Below are 16,933 nucleotides of genomic sequence, written 5' to 3' on the forward strand. Positions count from 1 at the left end.
AATGGTGTCACAGTAAATCAACTGCATTAATTACATTAAAAAGAAGAGAAGTCCCTACCAAAACAACCATCTTTTTTTTTTTTATGCTGTGGGACCACAACACTATGCAACAGAATTCAGAAGTTTACTGCTAACATCACCAGCACCCTAGTGCAGTTCATGTCAGATGTTCTCCACAGACAGATCCGAAAAGCAGCGAGATTTTTGGGTGATGTTATATTTAGGGGCAAAAAGTGTTCTTAAGGAAAGAGGATTTTAAACATCTGAATAAAAATTTGTATTTCTTCATGTACTGATACCATGGCAGATACTCAACCACAGTAAGCCTCAAGAGAAACTCAATGTTTAACTCCTGTTGGAAACGATCAGCAGATAAGAAACGCCATGGCACTACATTTTCACGTACAATAGCAGCAAAAACAGAACATGTTAAAACTTCTATAAAGAGGAAGTTAATATGTACAAGACTGAAACATTCATTTTGGAAAAAGCCAAGGATCAGAGGTTCACACAAGTCCCCTAAGAACACTTAGTTTCCTACACGTGGTGCCTTTGATACAACCTGTTCTTTTCATTACCTATAAATCTCAGGGATCTCATTCCGACTCCTCAACTCCATGTTTAAACACAACCCTAAAGTGGGCTGTGCTAATAAGCAACTGGAGGACAGTTGATCCCATAGAGAAAAGACAAAAGTCTCCGCCATTAGCAATGATCACATTGGAGATGCTAATTCTTTCTGGAGAGGAAAACTGCTAAATGCTTAAATCAATAAGTAACTCACCGAGGAGCAAGGAAGATTTTAATGAGCTAAAACTCAAGGAGAATTATCGTCTTGCTGGCTGTTTCTACTTTCCTCCTCCCAAATGGGAAAGACCCTGGCCAAAGCCTGGCTTGAAACTACCTCATAACAAAATATTGCTTTCTCTGCTGAGGCTTGAGTAGAAGCAGCTTACAGAGCACCGCCCACTCCCCAGGCAGAAGACCAAATGTTAAAACAATAGCAAGACACAGAAATGCTGACGTTTAATGTGGGGCATGTGGGAGTAACGTATAGTTCAGATATCACGAAAACTATTTTTCTCTACGTCATTGATTTTTAAGAGCAGGGGGCAAGCATCAGAACTGGACAGAGGGAGATAGAGGACATGTGATTTCAAGGTCATAAGGAACATCATGGTTTTGTATTTAGCAAAAAAAAAAAAAGCATCTTAAAATTCAAATTACAGGAAGTACAGCCCCCCCGCCACTTGACTAGAAGACAGAATTTATCTTTTGCTATCGATGTGTTTTCAAAGGGCACATATGGGCAGGGGCGCCTGGGTGGCTCAGTTGTTAAAGCAGCTGTCTTCGGCTCAGGTCATGGTCCCAGGGTCCTGGGATGGAGCCCCGCATCGGGCTCCCTGCTCGGTGGGGAGTCTGCTTCTCCTTCTCCCACTCCCCCTGCTTGTGTTCCTGCCCTCGCTCTCTCTCTCTGTCAAATAAATAAAATCTTAAAAAAAAAAAGGGCACATATGGGAATCTCAGATATGAGATATACATATATACCAGAAGCTGGGATGAGTAAAAAAAAAAAAACAAGGTCGAGAGAGAGGTTTTGTTGAATCGTGATTATATTACTTGAGACCTATACAACCTGTTATCAGCACAGTTCAGAAAACAGAATTCCAAAAAAATACAAAATAAACCAATGGGTCCTTTCTCCAGGGAAGCTGTGCTTCTAAAATTATAGTCGCTTAGAATAAAAAAGGTCCAGAATTTCTTAGTGAATAAACTCAGCGGCCACCCCTCAGGCCCTCAAGGGCTACTTGGGGCAGACACTGAGGTCGCTGAGGATCTGAAGAAAAAAATTCCCTGCCTACAAGATTTTAGAACTAGGATCTTCTAGATGGAGGGGGGGAGGGGGGCAGAGGACAAACCACTCGGAGAGGAAAAGAAATGAATAAACATCACATTTCTACTCATTTTGCCCACACAGACGTCGGCGCTCTTGATCTGTCCCTGCACACGAGCTGGGAGCATCACACTAAGTACAGAGAGGGGTCTTGAGGGAAGGGTGCCTTGAACTTGTTCTTCCACTTTTTTTTCTTAAAGAGATTTCTTTGATTTAAACCCTTTTTTAGGCGCCTGGGTGGCTCAGTTGGTAAAGCGACTGCCTTCGGCTCAGGTCATGATCCTGGAGTCCCTGGATCGAGTCCCGCATCGGGCTCCCTGCTCAGCGGGGAGTCTGCTTCTCCCTCTGACCCTCCCCCCATCTCATGTGCTCTCTCTCTCTCTCTCTCTCAAATAAATAAAAATCTTTAAAAAAACACCATTTTTTAAATTCCTAGAATAAGCCAATTTGATCATGACATATCCTTTTAACATATTCTCTGGGTTTGGTTTTCTAATATTTTGCTCTGATTTGTGTGTCTGTTAAAAGAACGACTGTAATCTTCTTGTTATATTTTTGTATCAGGGTTATGCTGGCCTCATAAAATGAGTTGCGAATAAATGTTCTCTATTCCTTGAAAAAAAAAAGATTCATTTGACTGGGGGGAGAGGGAGGGGAGAGAATCTCAAGCAGACTCTGCACTGAGCGTGGGGACTGATGCGGGGCTCAATCCCACAACCTGTGAGAGCATGACCAGTGCTGAAACCAAGAGTTCGATGCTTAACGGACTGAGCCACCCAGGTGCCCCTCGTTCTTCCGCTTTCAATGAACTGGGACACACTGTCGTCTGGGTGAGCCCGGCCACATGGCTTTATAGATCACATCTTCCATAGCAGATTCCTCATGGTGCTTTGCAACAACAAGGAGAGTCTGTGAAGTCTTACAGGGCACAGAGGCTCCTTGACGATCTCATGGCAAAGTCCTAAAAAGAGTTAGGTTCTCCTTTTTTTTTTTTTTTTTAGGAACATAGATATTTAATGAAATCCACAAACAGAAAACAAAGTTTTTTTTTCCTAACCCATCCCCCACCCCCCCTTTTTTAAGTTTTAATGGAATGTCACTTTTCTTTCTGTAAGTGCCAAATTCCCAAATGTGCTGACCTTTTCTTGCTGACTGACAAGTATCTGTTAGACTGGGCTACTCTGGTCGCCCTCAGGCCACCAAACGTGTTTTAGGAAGGTTACTCTGGAAGCTGGACCGAGAAGGGGTCGGAGGGAGTGGGAGGGAAACGTGCAAGAGGAGGAGACATTTGGTGGGAAGCTGGATGCAGGGGTTTGGAACTCAGGATGGTCAGGGAGGAGGGGAGGTAGGCTGGGACTCGTCAGCAGACGGATTGAGTTAGACTCAGAAGCTTGGAGATCTGAGAGAAATGGGTAGAATGGGAAGGAAAGGGGCCTTAAGTCACCCCTGGGAGAACTCAGAATCCAGGAAAGAGAAGAGAAGCAAACGGTGACTCTGGTGTGGCCCCGTAGGAAGTGTGGTGTAGTCACACAGGTGAAGGGGAAAGGGCACAGGAGACAGGTTTGAGTGACACCCAATGGCCAAACTAAAAGCAACAAAATCCATCTTTGGCAATTAGGAATCTATCCGTGACTTGCCTATAGAAATGGTCATTAGCACCTGTGCCTGGCAAATTCCTGCCATTTGAGTCAAGTGTGTTCCCTGCAGATGGAGACTTCATTCAGGCCGAGTGTTTCATGAGCAGAGTCCCTATTTATTCATGCGTTATTTTAACTTAGGACGTCTAACTTTTTATTTGAATTAACTGAACCTCTACCATAGGATTACAGCTTTGTACCTATGGATCGATATCCATACTTTACCGAAATATTAAGCATGCTATCAAATAGAAACATTAAAATAACTGTAAATACTCTGAAATAAGAACACCAGCCCATTTTCACTCAGATACTGTAATACTTTGGCAAGATGAGAGAATGACGATTTCAGCAAAAGGTATTCCCCTACCCTCTTCCCCGCACACCAAGTGATCTCATCCTGGGAGAATTCTTTTCCTTTCACAGATTGGGTGTGCGTCTTTTTTCCACTCTCCTCTGTGATCAGAACAGATCATTGGCTTTTCTTTTCTTTTTTAAGATTTTATTTATTTACCTGAGACAGAGAGAGAGCATGAGAAGGGGGAGTAGCAGAAGCAAGCTCCCCGCTGAGCAGGGCGCCCAACTCTGGGCTCGATCCCAGGACCCTGGGATCATGACCTGAGCCGAAGGCAGAGGCTTCACTGACTGAGCCACCCAGGCACCCAGATCATTGGCTTTTATTTTATTTTTTTTTAAGATTTTATTTATTTATTTGACAGAGAGAGACACAGCAAGAGAGGGAACACAAGCAGGGGGAGTGGGAGAGGGAGAAGCAGGCTTCCCGCTGAGCAGGGAGCCCGATGTGGGGCTCGATCCCAGGACCCTGGGATCATGACCTGAGCCGAAGGCAGACGCCCAGCGACTGAGCCACCCAGGCGCCCCGATCATTGGCTTTTTAAAATGAAGACCTATCTTGTGCTTATTTCATAAATCAGAATGACTACAAGCCAAATGGACAGCTAAGGATTATGATTACAGCACCCATCTACCAACATTTTCCCTCACAGGATAATAAATGACCTTCCTTTTTCTACATGTTCCTAAGTTCACCTCTTACTTCACCATTTGACATACTTACCGCTCCGTATTTGAGAAGAATACCAAAGAGATTCAGCTGTGTCCAGAGTGATAGAAAAGATAGTTACCCCGTCTTCCGGTGCGCCTGCTGCTGACGTGGGTTACAACACAAGAGAAGGCAAACACAACCTCACATCTGGTAATGGGTATTCTTTGATTCATCAAAAATAATTCCCTTCCTCCCACTCTGGGGAGAAAATTAAAAAGGATGGGTAGGAGACACAGAAAGAGAGAGTCTGTGGGTGGTGAGAGAGAATCTGGTATGACAGAGACTCAGAACCACGTGGCACAAAAAGGAGGAAAAGACCCAAGTTACAGTTCTCAAAGCAGCACTTGGCCAGCCAGGCCTCACGGAGGCAGGACGATCTGCCTTTATTTTGTTAACCCCGAACCTCAGTAGCTGCAGCCTGGTGGAGTTAATGCAAGGTGAGGCAGCTGTGGGAAACTGAACTGTGCATTTCCCGACATGCTCGCATTTTCCAATTCTGAACCTTGGATTACACATTGGGCCGTTTTTGCATTCCACTTCTTCTGAGTCACTCTCCGGGGCCTCGGTCACCTCCTCTGCAAAGTGAAGAAGTTGCACTCGACGGAAGGGGACTGAGGTGCAGTGGGAAGAATGCTCTGGGGTTACAAGACCTCGGTTCAAGTGCAGGCTCCGCTGCTTCTCATGGGTGACTAGGCTCGCCACACTTCATTTGTACGTATAACATTAATGAGGTGATAGAGGAAAAAAGCTTTGAGAAGGATATCTTTACCCAAACGTAAGGTGCTTTACTGTTGTGGATCACGTTTAATACCTACCCATTAGAGTATTCTAATTCTAATTCCTTAAATTAGATTTTAATTCCTTAAACATCATTTACACTGGGGAAAAAGGGCTGAAAGGTGGAGCGAGGCTCTGCCAATGGGCAGAAGGGCCAAGAGGGATAACAGCAGGTGTGCTGGAGGGGACGTCACCGGCCTGTTCGCCACAGGACATAGCTGGGAGCCCTTCTTTTGTGCAGTATACACCTCAAACTATGTACGACTAACAGGTGTGTCACCATATGTGGCCCCCTGGAGGGCATGCCCATCAGTTCCAGCAGGTTCTCTCACAAATCCTCTTCTCACCAGTGCTAGATATAATCGATTAGCCTGATTTGGGGACTTTTCAAAAAGTCCCATTCACCTCCTTATCTGCTGTTATTAAGGAATGCAATGATCAGAGAGTAGGGGGGGTGAAGAGAATGGGAGGTGACATCCAAAGGCATTTTCAGTCCACGAACGTGGAAAAATCTGTCAAAGAATGCTCAGGGCCCTACATGACTCAGGTCACTTAGTCACACATTACTGAATAACCTTGGTATTTGCTTGGCACAAGATCTGTGGTGCCCCGAGACCCGGGCAGTCTCCTTGCCACCTGTAACCGGTGTGGGTGGGGGGAGAAGAGAGACCCCCGTCGAGGCGCCATCCTGTGCACCTCCACACGTGACCAGGTGCCCCCACGAACCCTCTCAATAGGGTGGACACCCTCCCTGGAGGGCTGGTGACAAGTCCAAGGCCTCAGGGAGGGAACAGTACTGAGTCTACTTCAGCTTCCTCTCTTAACAGGATGTCTGTGGGGTGATAAACTGTTGGAATAAAACAAGAGTGAACTCAACGCAAGTCTAACGTCTTGGGCCTTGGTCTCTCGGATGTTCCACATCTGAGCTGTCAGGTGCTTTAGGGTGTAAAAGATTAGACTTTAAAGGTATTTTTAAAGACTGGGTTTTGTGATTGTCTGGAATGAGCTGACTCAGGACAGTGGCTAAAAATTCAGGCTGTAGTGCCACTCCATCATTTTAAAATTAGATTTGGAAAGTCTCTTTACTTCTGAGTCTCAGTTTCCTCCTCTGTGCGATGGGGAGAATGAGGGTCCTGCCGAATAGGAAATCTGGGCAGAATCAAGGACACAGCATGAGCAAAGCGCTGAGCCTGGTTCACAGGACTCACTAACTCAATTAATGTGAGGTACCGTTCCTGCCATTATAATAAGGCACTGGTTTGTGGCGTCTCTTGTGAAAAAGAGTGATTATGCTCACCAGAAACCCTGAAGGCCAGAAGACCTGTGGGGTGACATATTTAAAGTGCTGAAGAAAAGCATATCTGTCAACTGAAAATTCTCCATCCAGCAAAAAGGTACTTCAAAAACAAGGGAGAGATTAGTATATTTGCATATTAACAAAAGCTAAGAGAGTACATTATCACTAGAGCTGCCCTACAGAAAATGCAAAAAGGAGCCCTCAGGTAGAAATGGCAAGTCACTTGACACTAACTCCAAGCCTTATGAAGATCTGGAGATAAAGATCTCCAGAAGAACCAGTATTATTGTGTCTTGGGTTTGTAACTATACGTTTTCTTCCCACAACATTTAAAAGGCAAATGCATTAAAAATTAAAATATATTAAAAAAAAAAACCCAATCATGTAAACTCACTAATCTCATCCAGTTTAAAAGCTGGAATTTTTTCCCCAATCTTTGGAAAAAAGATTATTCTTTTTTCAAGATTTCATATGTACCATACAAGTCTATTTAGAATTTTCCAATTCACCTTTAAAAGCCTTCTATAAGCCACGCTATGTAGTGAATTTAAACTGGATATGATTTTGTAATCACTTAACTTTGCTCAAAAAAAAAAAAAAAGACACCCTTTGATCCTTCAAATGGGAAAGACTTGTATTTTTCCCTTCTTGTGTTAGTACTAGTTTTGAGGGTCTCTGTGCTCAGAAGGAGGAGAAATGAGATCCTCTGAGAAAAACAAAATAAAACAGTTCTCTTATTTCTGGGTTATTTCTTATACACACAGCTGGGATTGACCCGATTTGTCACAGCTGGAGGCCATTTCACCCTGTCCTCCAGCTGTGTCTAACCACAAATTCAGAAGAGGCTCTCCTGCTAGCAGTGTGAGTAAGGGGGTGTGCACGCAGGGCCCCAAGGAACCTGTCAGCCTCTCTTTCCTTGAGAGGGGCACCACTCCACCTCATAAATACTAAATGCAGAACATTCTCTCACCTCAAACTGCTTTTAGCGTCAGGGTAAACTCATCAGGGTGAGGCAGAGAGAAGCCAGTTCTCACTGGGCGGGTGGCTCTGTCCAGTCCCCGCACCGGGGAGACATTCTACTCCAGGAGCCTGGGAAGATTAAGTGTGGGGCCTATGTTCTGGTGGTGGAAGGAACCCTACCCAAAAACATCATACCCAGTGCTTTTGCTTACTGACAGCCGATGATCCTCCATTACATGCAGCTAATTTGGACAAATGCCCAGACATTCTTCCCCTCCCCCACGTATAAATGCATTAACTTCTAGCAAAGCCCAAAAGTGAAGCTCAGAAACAAAGCAGGAAACTTATTCTTAATTTTCAGTGACACACTCAGAGGGTAAGTAAGCGGTAAAGTTGAAAATTACAGGAGTCTACTCTATTTTCCACAAAACTCTGAAAAGGCAAATCTCAATTCTTCATGCTTAGGCTCCATGGAGATTTTAGGTGCAATCAGAATCCGTTTCTATTCAACTAACTCTATGTAAACATCCCTCAACATTGTAGGAAGGAATATATTCCCGTAAGAAGTAATTAATAAACAAGGAACCCCCACCAGACCGGACTTGAAGTAGAGTGGCTTCTGAGGGACAGAGCTTGCGGGAAGGAAGAGGTCCACGTTACTTAAAGTTGGTAATACTGGTGTGTGTGTGGGGGGGGCGGTGATAAAGGCCAAAGCTGGGCACCCACTCTCTCCCAGACACTCTCTCTTAGTCTTGCTTTGGTTTCATCCTTTCCACCTCCAGATGTTGCAAGGCCCTCCCACAGCGACTCCTTCTGCCAGCCATACATTGGAATTATGTCTACTGGGCTTCCAATGAGGGACCCAGGTCCCACTATTATATTAGTTTAAATCTCCTTATGATTTCATTGACCCACTGACTTTTCCACATTGTGAAACTGGCCAGTGTCTTTCCTGACTCACCATTAATAGCAGCCAAGTTATTAATGTGATGTTCGTAGGTGCCAAGTTTTGTGCTAAGCACACTTGTACGACTGAACCCACCCCCCGCAGCAGCCCTATGAGGGGGGGAGTAGTATGATCCCCACTCTGCACATGAAGAGACAAGGTTCAGAAAAGTTAAGTGACAGCTAAGGCTTGAACCCAGAGCTGTCTGTCACCAAAGCCTATGTCCTACCGCTTACTGAGAACACAAACGTGTCTGACTCCGAATGCTCCAAGGCAGTTCCTACTGGTTGCAGTAGGCTGTGACTGCCTATACATCATCCCATACTTGAGAGACTGCATGTAGTGTAGGAGGTGGTAAGCAGGACTCTAATGTTACGTGGTCACCTCCTGATCCCGAAACCTTTCATGATGGAAGTCCCCAACCAGATGGCCAACTTATTCTTTCCATTTAAACTGGATATGATTTTGTAATCACTTAACTTTGCTCAAAAAAAAAAAAAAGACACCCTTTGATCCTTCAAATGGGAAAGCTTGCTTCATGTCAGGTACAAACAAGCCTGTAAGAAATGCTTTGCAAAGATGATTTCCTTCGACTTAATAGCTATAATCCTTTGGTTTCCCTTTTCTTTCCCCAACACTTAGCACTGCTGATAAGGAGAATCTAAATGTGCTATAATCTTACATTGTACTATTCGTTGTTGATGAAGCAAGAAAACAAAAATCCCAAACCCTTGTTAAACTTACACGTTCACTGTTTTTCACAGGGAAGGTCGGCTAAGGGTGTGGCAAGCAAGGGTGGACACACACCCTGACCCGGGCAGGTGCCCCAGAATGCCAACCCTGTGCCCAGGTGCTGTTGGTACCACATTACCTGCTACCACTGTAGTCTGCAGAGGTCTGCAGTCTGAATTCTTTGAAACAAGTCCCAGCAATGGCTTGTGTTTTAGAAATAAAATACAGGAAGAGGGAAAAGTCAAATGTCAGGCAGAAGCATGGAGGCTTGTCCGCTGGGAGGTAGGTGGCTAGTGAAGTGTTAGCTGGTGGCATGAAAAATGGAAAGAATAAGGCTTTGTCTTGTGGTGCGACAAGTAGTAAGTAGGAGGCCAGGTACAGGGGGGCCAAATGCCAGAAGCCAAATAAATTTCAAAGACCAGTATGAGGAGCCCTGAACCTTCCTTTCCATATTTTTGGCTACAAAGATGAAGCAATAAGGAGAAAGGCCACAGTCTCTAAGATTCACGGTGGTGCCATTGTAAGTACCCAGGACTCAGGAAGCAGAATGTGTGTGCAACAAGAACTATTCAAGAGAACCTTCCTGGATATTGGAAAACAGGAAAGTTACCCAATTTCTAGATTCTCTAGAGAGTAGAGCCACTAGATCGGTCTCAAAGTTAGGATGAGATTTATCCCAAAGAAGAGTCAAGGTGATTTATTTCCATAATAAAAAAGTACTTTGAAAGATGTCTTTGTTTTACCAAAATACAGATACAACCAGCAAAGTATCTGTGACAGCTGTGAAAACATTCAGTTGCCAATGAAGGTATTTTTCTCTTTTTCACCCCAGCTGTTCAGTTGAGAGCAGGGTTTGTTTTCTTCTGCTAAGCTTCCAAATCAAAAATTCTCGTCTCTGAATTACAAAGCACAGTCCTTGAATTTTCTTGAATAGGCTGCCACCATGTGGTGACCACTAGAAAGGCACATAGGTTTTGAGCTTACTTGGGAGACCACGTTTCTGAGCTGTCTTAATAGGAGAGTTACATTGATTAGATCCAGCTGCCACTCAAATATTACACTTCTCTGTCGTTGAGACACCTGCTTTCCCTGGGCAGGACTACAACTACTTCTGTTCTCATGGGGCAACATGAGAACATGTATTTTCAATGTTGTTCTGCGGTTACTTTACTGTCTTTAACACACTTTTAATTTAACTTCACTTTGCATGAAATTTGTAAAAATTCATTGCCATTTTTGGAAATTAAAAACTTTATTAACTGTTCCAGCCATGAAAATGTAAAAGGATGATAGAATGCACCTGGACACCCAGCCCACTGCCCAGAAAAAAGGCATGACCAATACTAGTGATCCTTTCCACCTACATCCACATCTTTGTCCTGGTAAATGGTTTCCTGGACATTTCTTTCGTCTTTTACTTTATATATGTAGCCCTAAAGCATAGATATATATGGTATTGCTTTTAGACTTAAATAAATGGTGTCACATGCAATATACCCTTTTGCAAATGCTTTTTTTCCACAGCTCAAGACCTCTTCAACATTGTCTTGTTTTTGCCCTTCTACCTCTGTGTAAATTTTATTTTATTTTTTAAAGATTTTATTTATTTATTTAACAGAGAGAGAGAGAGAGAGAGAGAGAGAGAGAGAGCGCGAGAGCACAAGCAGGGGCAGACGCTTAACTGACTGAGCCACCCAGGCACCCCTTCCATTAAATTTTAGAATCAGTTTGTCAAACTCTCCAAAACAATAAAAGTCAGGACTTTGACTCAAATTTATAGATTAATTTGGGCAGGATCAGTATCTTTAAGATATTGAGTCCTCCTTTTTTTTTTAACAAGGCCAAATCTCTTTATTACAAAGCCACCAACATGCTGCCATGTTCGTTTCTCTTGAAATTGAGTCCTCTTATCCATGAACATGGTATCTGTTTTTGAGTCTTCTTAATGACCTTCATCAAAATTACATAATTTCTTTCAAAAGATCATAAATAACTTCTGTTAAATATATTCCTAAGTGCCTTATATTCTCATTGCTATTATAAACTCTAATTTAAGAATTTAAAAAAATTAATAAAAAATTACAGGGCCTGGGTGGCACAGTTGGTTGAACTCAGGTCGAGGTTTCTGGGTTGTGAGATTGAACCTGAGCCCCGAGTCAGGCTCTGTACTCAGGGCAGAGTCTGTTTAGGGCTTTCTCTCCCTCTCCCTCTCCCTCTACTACTCACATGTGTGCTCTCTTTCTCTCAAATAAATAAATCTTTAAAAAATAATTAATCTTTTAACTATGGATGTGGTGTTTAGAAATGCACTTGGTTTTTGCATGCTGATCTTATATCCAAGAACCCAAGTGAACTCTTACTCATTCTCATATTTTTTTATAGATTCTTTTGAGTTTTTAATGTAGGTAATGGTATCATCTAGGATTGATGACAGTCTGGTGTCTTCCTTTCCAATCATTATAAATTCTCCCTTTCTTCACATTACGGCACTGTCTAGTAATTCCCATACAGAGCTGATTAGGAGTACTGATAACAGGCACCCTTATATCTTTCCAAATTTTAAAAGAAATGTTTCCAGTATTTCATTATTAAATGAGATACTTACTCTAACTTTTTATAGATATTTCCTGGGTTAAGAAATTCCTTTACTTTCCTAGAGTAAGAGGTTTTTTAGGAAAAAAATCATAAAGGATTTTATCAAATGACTTTTCTGTATCTATGATGGTGACAGCATAGTTTTTAATCTGATAATGTTGTGAATTATGTCAGTAGATTTTAATGGAATTTTCTGATATTAAACCACACTTGCAATCCTATGATGACCCCAACCTGGTGCTGGATTTGGTTTGCTAACATTCTGATAATGATTATTTTATCTATGTTCACAGATGGAATGAGCCTGTAATTGTCCTTGAGCATCCTGTCCTCTGGTCTGGGCACTCATAAAAATGGGTTAGAAAGTGTTCTTTTTCTATTCTTTGGAGAAAAGATTATGATCTGTTCTTTGATGAGAGTAGAACTCCTTTTGTTTGCATGTTTGGTGGGTAGACTGATCCAATATCTTTAATGTATATAAGTCTAATCAATTTTACTTAAATCCATTTTGTAAGTTACATAGATGTTTTCATTTCATACAAATTTTCAAATTTACCAGTCTAAATAGTTCATAGCCTCCTTTTTAGAAAACAATTTTTGTTCTGCGGTCATGTCCCTTTGTTCATTCCTAACATTGCTGGTGTTCTCTTTTGGTTTTGATTATTTTGGCTAGTGGTGTTTCCATTTTACTAGACTCTTCCAAAAACCAACTTTTGGCTTAGTTGATAATCTCTGACATATATTTGCTTTCTATTTCATGAATCTCTGCTCTTTATTGTTTTCATCCTTTGAGATTTTCTGTTCCTTCTCTCACTTCTTATGTTCAATGATTAGCCTATACATTTCTAGTCCTTTTCCTTTTCTAATATAAGCACTTAAAATTATGTTTCCCCCATGAAAGATGCTTACCTTGCTTTGAAGCTGAGGTGTTTCCCACTGGGAGCTCATTGTCATGGACCCTCTCCTCTGGAATAGGCATTGCAAGGCAGCTTCCAAAGACCCATGGGCTCCTATTACCAAGATCTTCTTTCCATCTAAGTTGACACCTATCCACCAAATGGAAATTCAGTATTATAATCAAAACTTCAGAGCCTTTCTCCCATGCAGCTTTAGCATTACGAAAAAGAACTTTTTAAAACTTGGCCCTCTGAGCCAAGTTAGAGCCTATAAGGACTATCAGCCACGATTTACTCTTTCTTTGTGAATATTATGGTTGAGTGAGAATCATCATCCTGATCATTCACATGATGGAAAAACAGTGTCTACATGGCTTATCTCAGCTTAATGGCTAATGTCTTAGAGGTATTTATTAAAAATTAATCTTCTGGGGCTCCTGGGTGGCTCAGTCATTAAGTGTCTGCCTTCGGCTCGGGTCATGATCCCGGGGTCCTGGGATCGAGTCCCGCGTCGGGATCCCTGCTTGTCGGTTGGGAGGTCTGCTTCTCCCTCTCCCACTCCCCCTGCTTGTGTTCCCTCTCTCGCTGTGTCTCTTTCTGTCAAATACATAAATAAAATCTTAAAAAAAAAATTAATCTTCTAATGGAACTTTGGTATATTATTTTGGAGGAGTTTTTTTTACTGAAGTAGAGTTGACACACAATGTTACATTAGTTTCAGGTGTACAACAAAGGGATTCAATAAGACTATATGTCACGCTGTGCTCACTATAAGCATAGTGCCATCTGTCACCATAAACGCTATTTCAATACCATTGACTATATTCCTTTTGCTGAACCTTTTATTCCTATGACTTATTCATTCCATAACTAGAAGCCTGTGCTTCCTACCCCCCTTCACCCATTTTGCCCACAAACCCTGCATGGCAACCACCAGTTTGTTCTCTATGTTTATGGGTCTGTTTCTGCCTTTGTTTTTTAGATACCACATATAAGTGAAATCATATGATATTTGTCTTTCTCTGACTTATTTCACTTAGCATACCCTCTAGGTCCATCCATGTTGTCACAAATGGCAAAACCTTACTTTTTTTTTTTTAAGATTTTATTTATTTATTTGACAGAGACACAGTGAGAGAGGGAACACAAGCAGGGGGAGTGGGAGAGGGAGAAGCAGGTCTCCCACTGAGCAGGGAGCCCGACGCAGGGCTCAATCCCAGGACCCTGGGACCATGACCTTGAGCCGAAGGCAGACGCTTAACGACTGAGCCACCCAGGCGCCCCAAAACCTCACTCTTTTTTACAGCTCAGTAATATTCCATTGTATATGTACACCACGTCTTCTCTAACCATTCATCTATCAGTAGATACTTAGCTTCCTTCCATATCTTGGCTATTGTAAATAATGCTGCAATAAACATAGGGGAGCATATATCTCTTGGAATTACTGTTTTCATTTTCTTTGGGTAAACACCCGGGTAGTGGAATTACTGGATCATATAGTATTTTTATTTTTAATTTTTTGAGGAACCTCCATACTGTTTTCCACAGTGACTGCACCAGTTTGCAATCCCACCAACAGTGCACGAAGGTTCTTTTTTCTCCACATCCTCATCAACACTTGTTATTTCTTCTGTTTTTGATTCTAGCCATTCTGATTGGTGTGAGGTGATATGTCATTGTGGTTTTTATTTGCATTTCCCTGATGATGAGTGATATTGGGCACTTTTTCACACGCTTGTAGGCCATCTGCATGTCTTCTTTGGAAGAACGTCTATTCAGACATTTCTAATATATTTTTTAAAGATTTTATTTATTTATTTGACAGGGAGATAGAGAGAGAGCACAAGCGGGGAAGCGGCAGGCAGAGGGAGAGGGAGAAGCAGGCTTCCCACTGAGCAGGGAGCCGGATGTGGGGCTCGATTCCAGGACCCTGGGATCCTGACCTGAGCCGAAGGCAGACGCTTAACCGACAGCCACCCAGGTACCCCAGACATTTCTAATATTTTAATCGGATTATTATTATTATTGGGTATTGAGTTGTGTAAGTTCTTTATATATTTGGCATATTAAATATTTTGCAATTTTTGTTTGATGGTTGTGTGTTTTGGTATGGAGGAGGGACATTTGCTTCTCTTTTACTAAGCTGGAATAGAGAAAAATTTAGTTAAATTTTTATATACTCAGCTAGAAAGTCCTTAAAATATATAAAACACACAGTAATAATTTACTCATCAATCTGATAACCAAGAAAAAGAAATTGTTCATTTCTATGTCACTGACGTAAAAGAGAAAGGTCAAGGGGAGAACGATGGAAATTAAATACTGATTACTGAAAGAGATACTGCTCACTGATAAATCCCAATTGAGGTTTCCACACCCTGAACTATATCTGACAGCTTCCTCATTTAAATGTTAAATGTAAGTTTTATTTACATTTACATATTGACAGATTTGAGAAGTTGAAACTTGGAACATTTTTCATTGTGGTTATTTTGAGTGTTTCCTGAGAGAAGCCAAGCCTTTGTTCACAACAGGCCACTCAACTTTACCAGTTTCTTTTTAAAACTATAATACAGTTATCTTGTTAGAAAAATTTGTCATAGTCATTTGTATCTCCCAGACGATGAGAAAAAGAGCCAACTTTGAATATCACTTGTTTCTATGTTGAATATCACTTGTATTATCTATGTTTCAGTTAGAATCTTCAGGAAAGAAATCCTGTTTAAAAATCACGTTAAGGGGCGCCTGGGTGGGGGGCACCTGGGTGGCTCAGTTGGTTAAGCGACTGCCTTCGGCTCAGGTCATGATCCCAGGGTCCCTGCTCGGCGGAGAGCCTGCTTCTCCCTCTACCTCTGTCTGCTGCTCTGCCTACTTGTGCTATCTCTGTTAATAAATAAATAAATAATCTTTAAAAAAAAGGGGGGGTGCGTGGGTGGCTCAGTCGTTAAGTGTCTGCCTTCGGCTCAGGTCATGGTCTCAGGGTCCTGGGATCGAGCCCCGTATCAGGCTCCCTGCTCCGCGGGAAGCCTGCTTCTCCCTCTCCCACTCTCCCTGCTTGTGTTCCCTCTCTCACTGTGTCTCTGTCAAATAGATAAATAAAATCTTTAAATAAATAAATAAAAATAAATCAAGTTAAGTCCCAAAAAAGAGAAAATCACAGCATTTCTGAAGGAGCAATCATACCTGACTTTTCAAGAAGTGCAATCACAGCTCTGGCCACAGGTGAGATGTAACATTCATGGGCATCTCCACGGACCAGCCTCCCCAGGTTTATGTCTGTTACTCTGAATTTGAAAAAAAGGAAAGTTGTAAGTCAAAACTTGGTCAAAACTCACTCATCTATAACTCACATGTATTAATCCCAAATAATATCCCCATCAACGTTGGACAGATAGGCTATATGAAATCATTAAATATAAATTAAGGAGTGGGCAGGAATGAAGACCACTAGTTTCTTAGAGCAGTCCCTTGGGAAACTCTGCAGTTGCCCCTGTGGGTTGGGACAACCTTGGGAATTCTGGTTCTGCCTGGATAGCAGGACCACAGCATAAGGCCATAGAAGGCCTCACTGTGCACAATGGTGCCCCTAAAGTGTGCAACACCGTTGTCATGCAGCCAAACTCATTTTTTCCTTGAGGGCATTTATATCTCAATCAGTATCAAAATCTAGGACCAATCCTAGAAGTCTGGGGTGACCTAGCAAGACGTGGGATTCACAAGTCTGATCCCCATTTAACATCAGTACTTACCTCCATGGTCACTCAGAAATCAAATCTGAGTGACCATGTACTTTGAATGGCTTCTGTGCTCTTCCTCATTCAAATCCAGGACCAAATGGTCCATAACTATCTAGCTGAAAGTGACGGTCTCAATACAAGTTAGTAACAAAATGGAGACACAGAAAAGCTTTCACGAAAGATTTGAAATTACACTTTGATACCTTTGGGTTCTGGATTTTTCTCATTGATTAGGGCTTCTCCTTTCTAGTTAGTCTGGTACTGGATCAGAGGCTTTCATGACAACTTTTCAACCTGTGTTTGGGTCTATCCTCGGTCTGACTGCCCACAGAGGCTAGAGTAACGGAAGGAGCCTGGGTGTGTCCGCCAGGCGGCAACCTTTCCATCCAGCTC

The 16,933-nt window shown here is 42.2% G+C and overlaps 1 protein-coding gene across 3 annotated transcripts in view; it reads right to left on the bottom strand.

Annotated features, from left to right (window-relative positions):
• The window catches only part of MTHFD1L (methylenetetrahydrofolate dehydrogenase (NADP+ dependent) 1 like), a 185,675-nt gene that overhangs the window by 156,297 nt on the left and 12,445 nt on the right, over window positions 1–16,933 (bottom strand). For all 3 annotated transcript variants that reach the window (XM_027602569.2, XM_027602570.2, XM_027602571.2), the window contains exons 6-7: window positions 15,987–16,087; window positions 12,814–12,950 (exon numbers count right to left, since the gene is read on the bottom strand). In XM_027602569.2, the coding sequence (XP_027458370.2) occupies window positions 12,814–12,950; window positions 15,987–16,087 (238 nt within the window). The remainder of the gene's footprint in view (window positions 1–12,813; window positions 12,951–15,986; window positions 16,088–16,933) is intronic.

The sequence above is a fragment of the Zalophus californianus genome, chromosome 7 (assembly GCF_009762305.2).
Source record: "Zalophus californianus isolate mZalCal1 chromosome 7, mZalCal1.pri.v2, whole genome shotgun sequence".
NCBI lineage: Eukaryota > Metazoa > Chordata > Mammalia > Carnivora > Otariidae > Zalophus > Zalophus californianus.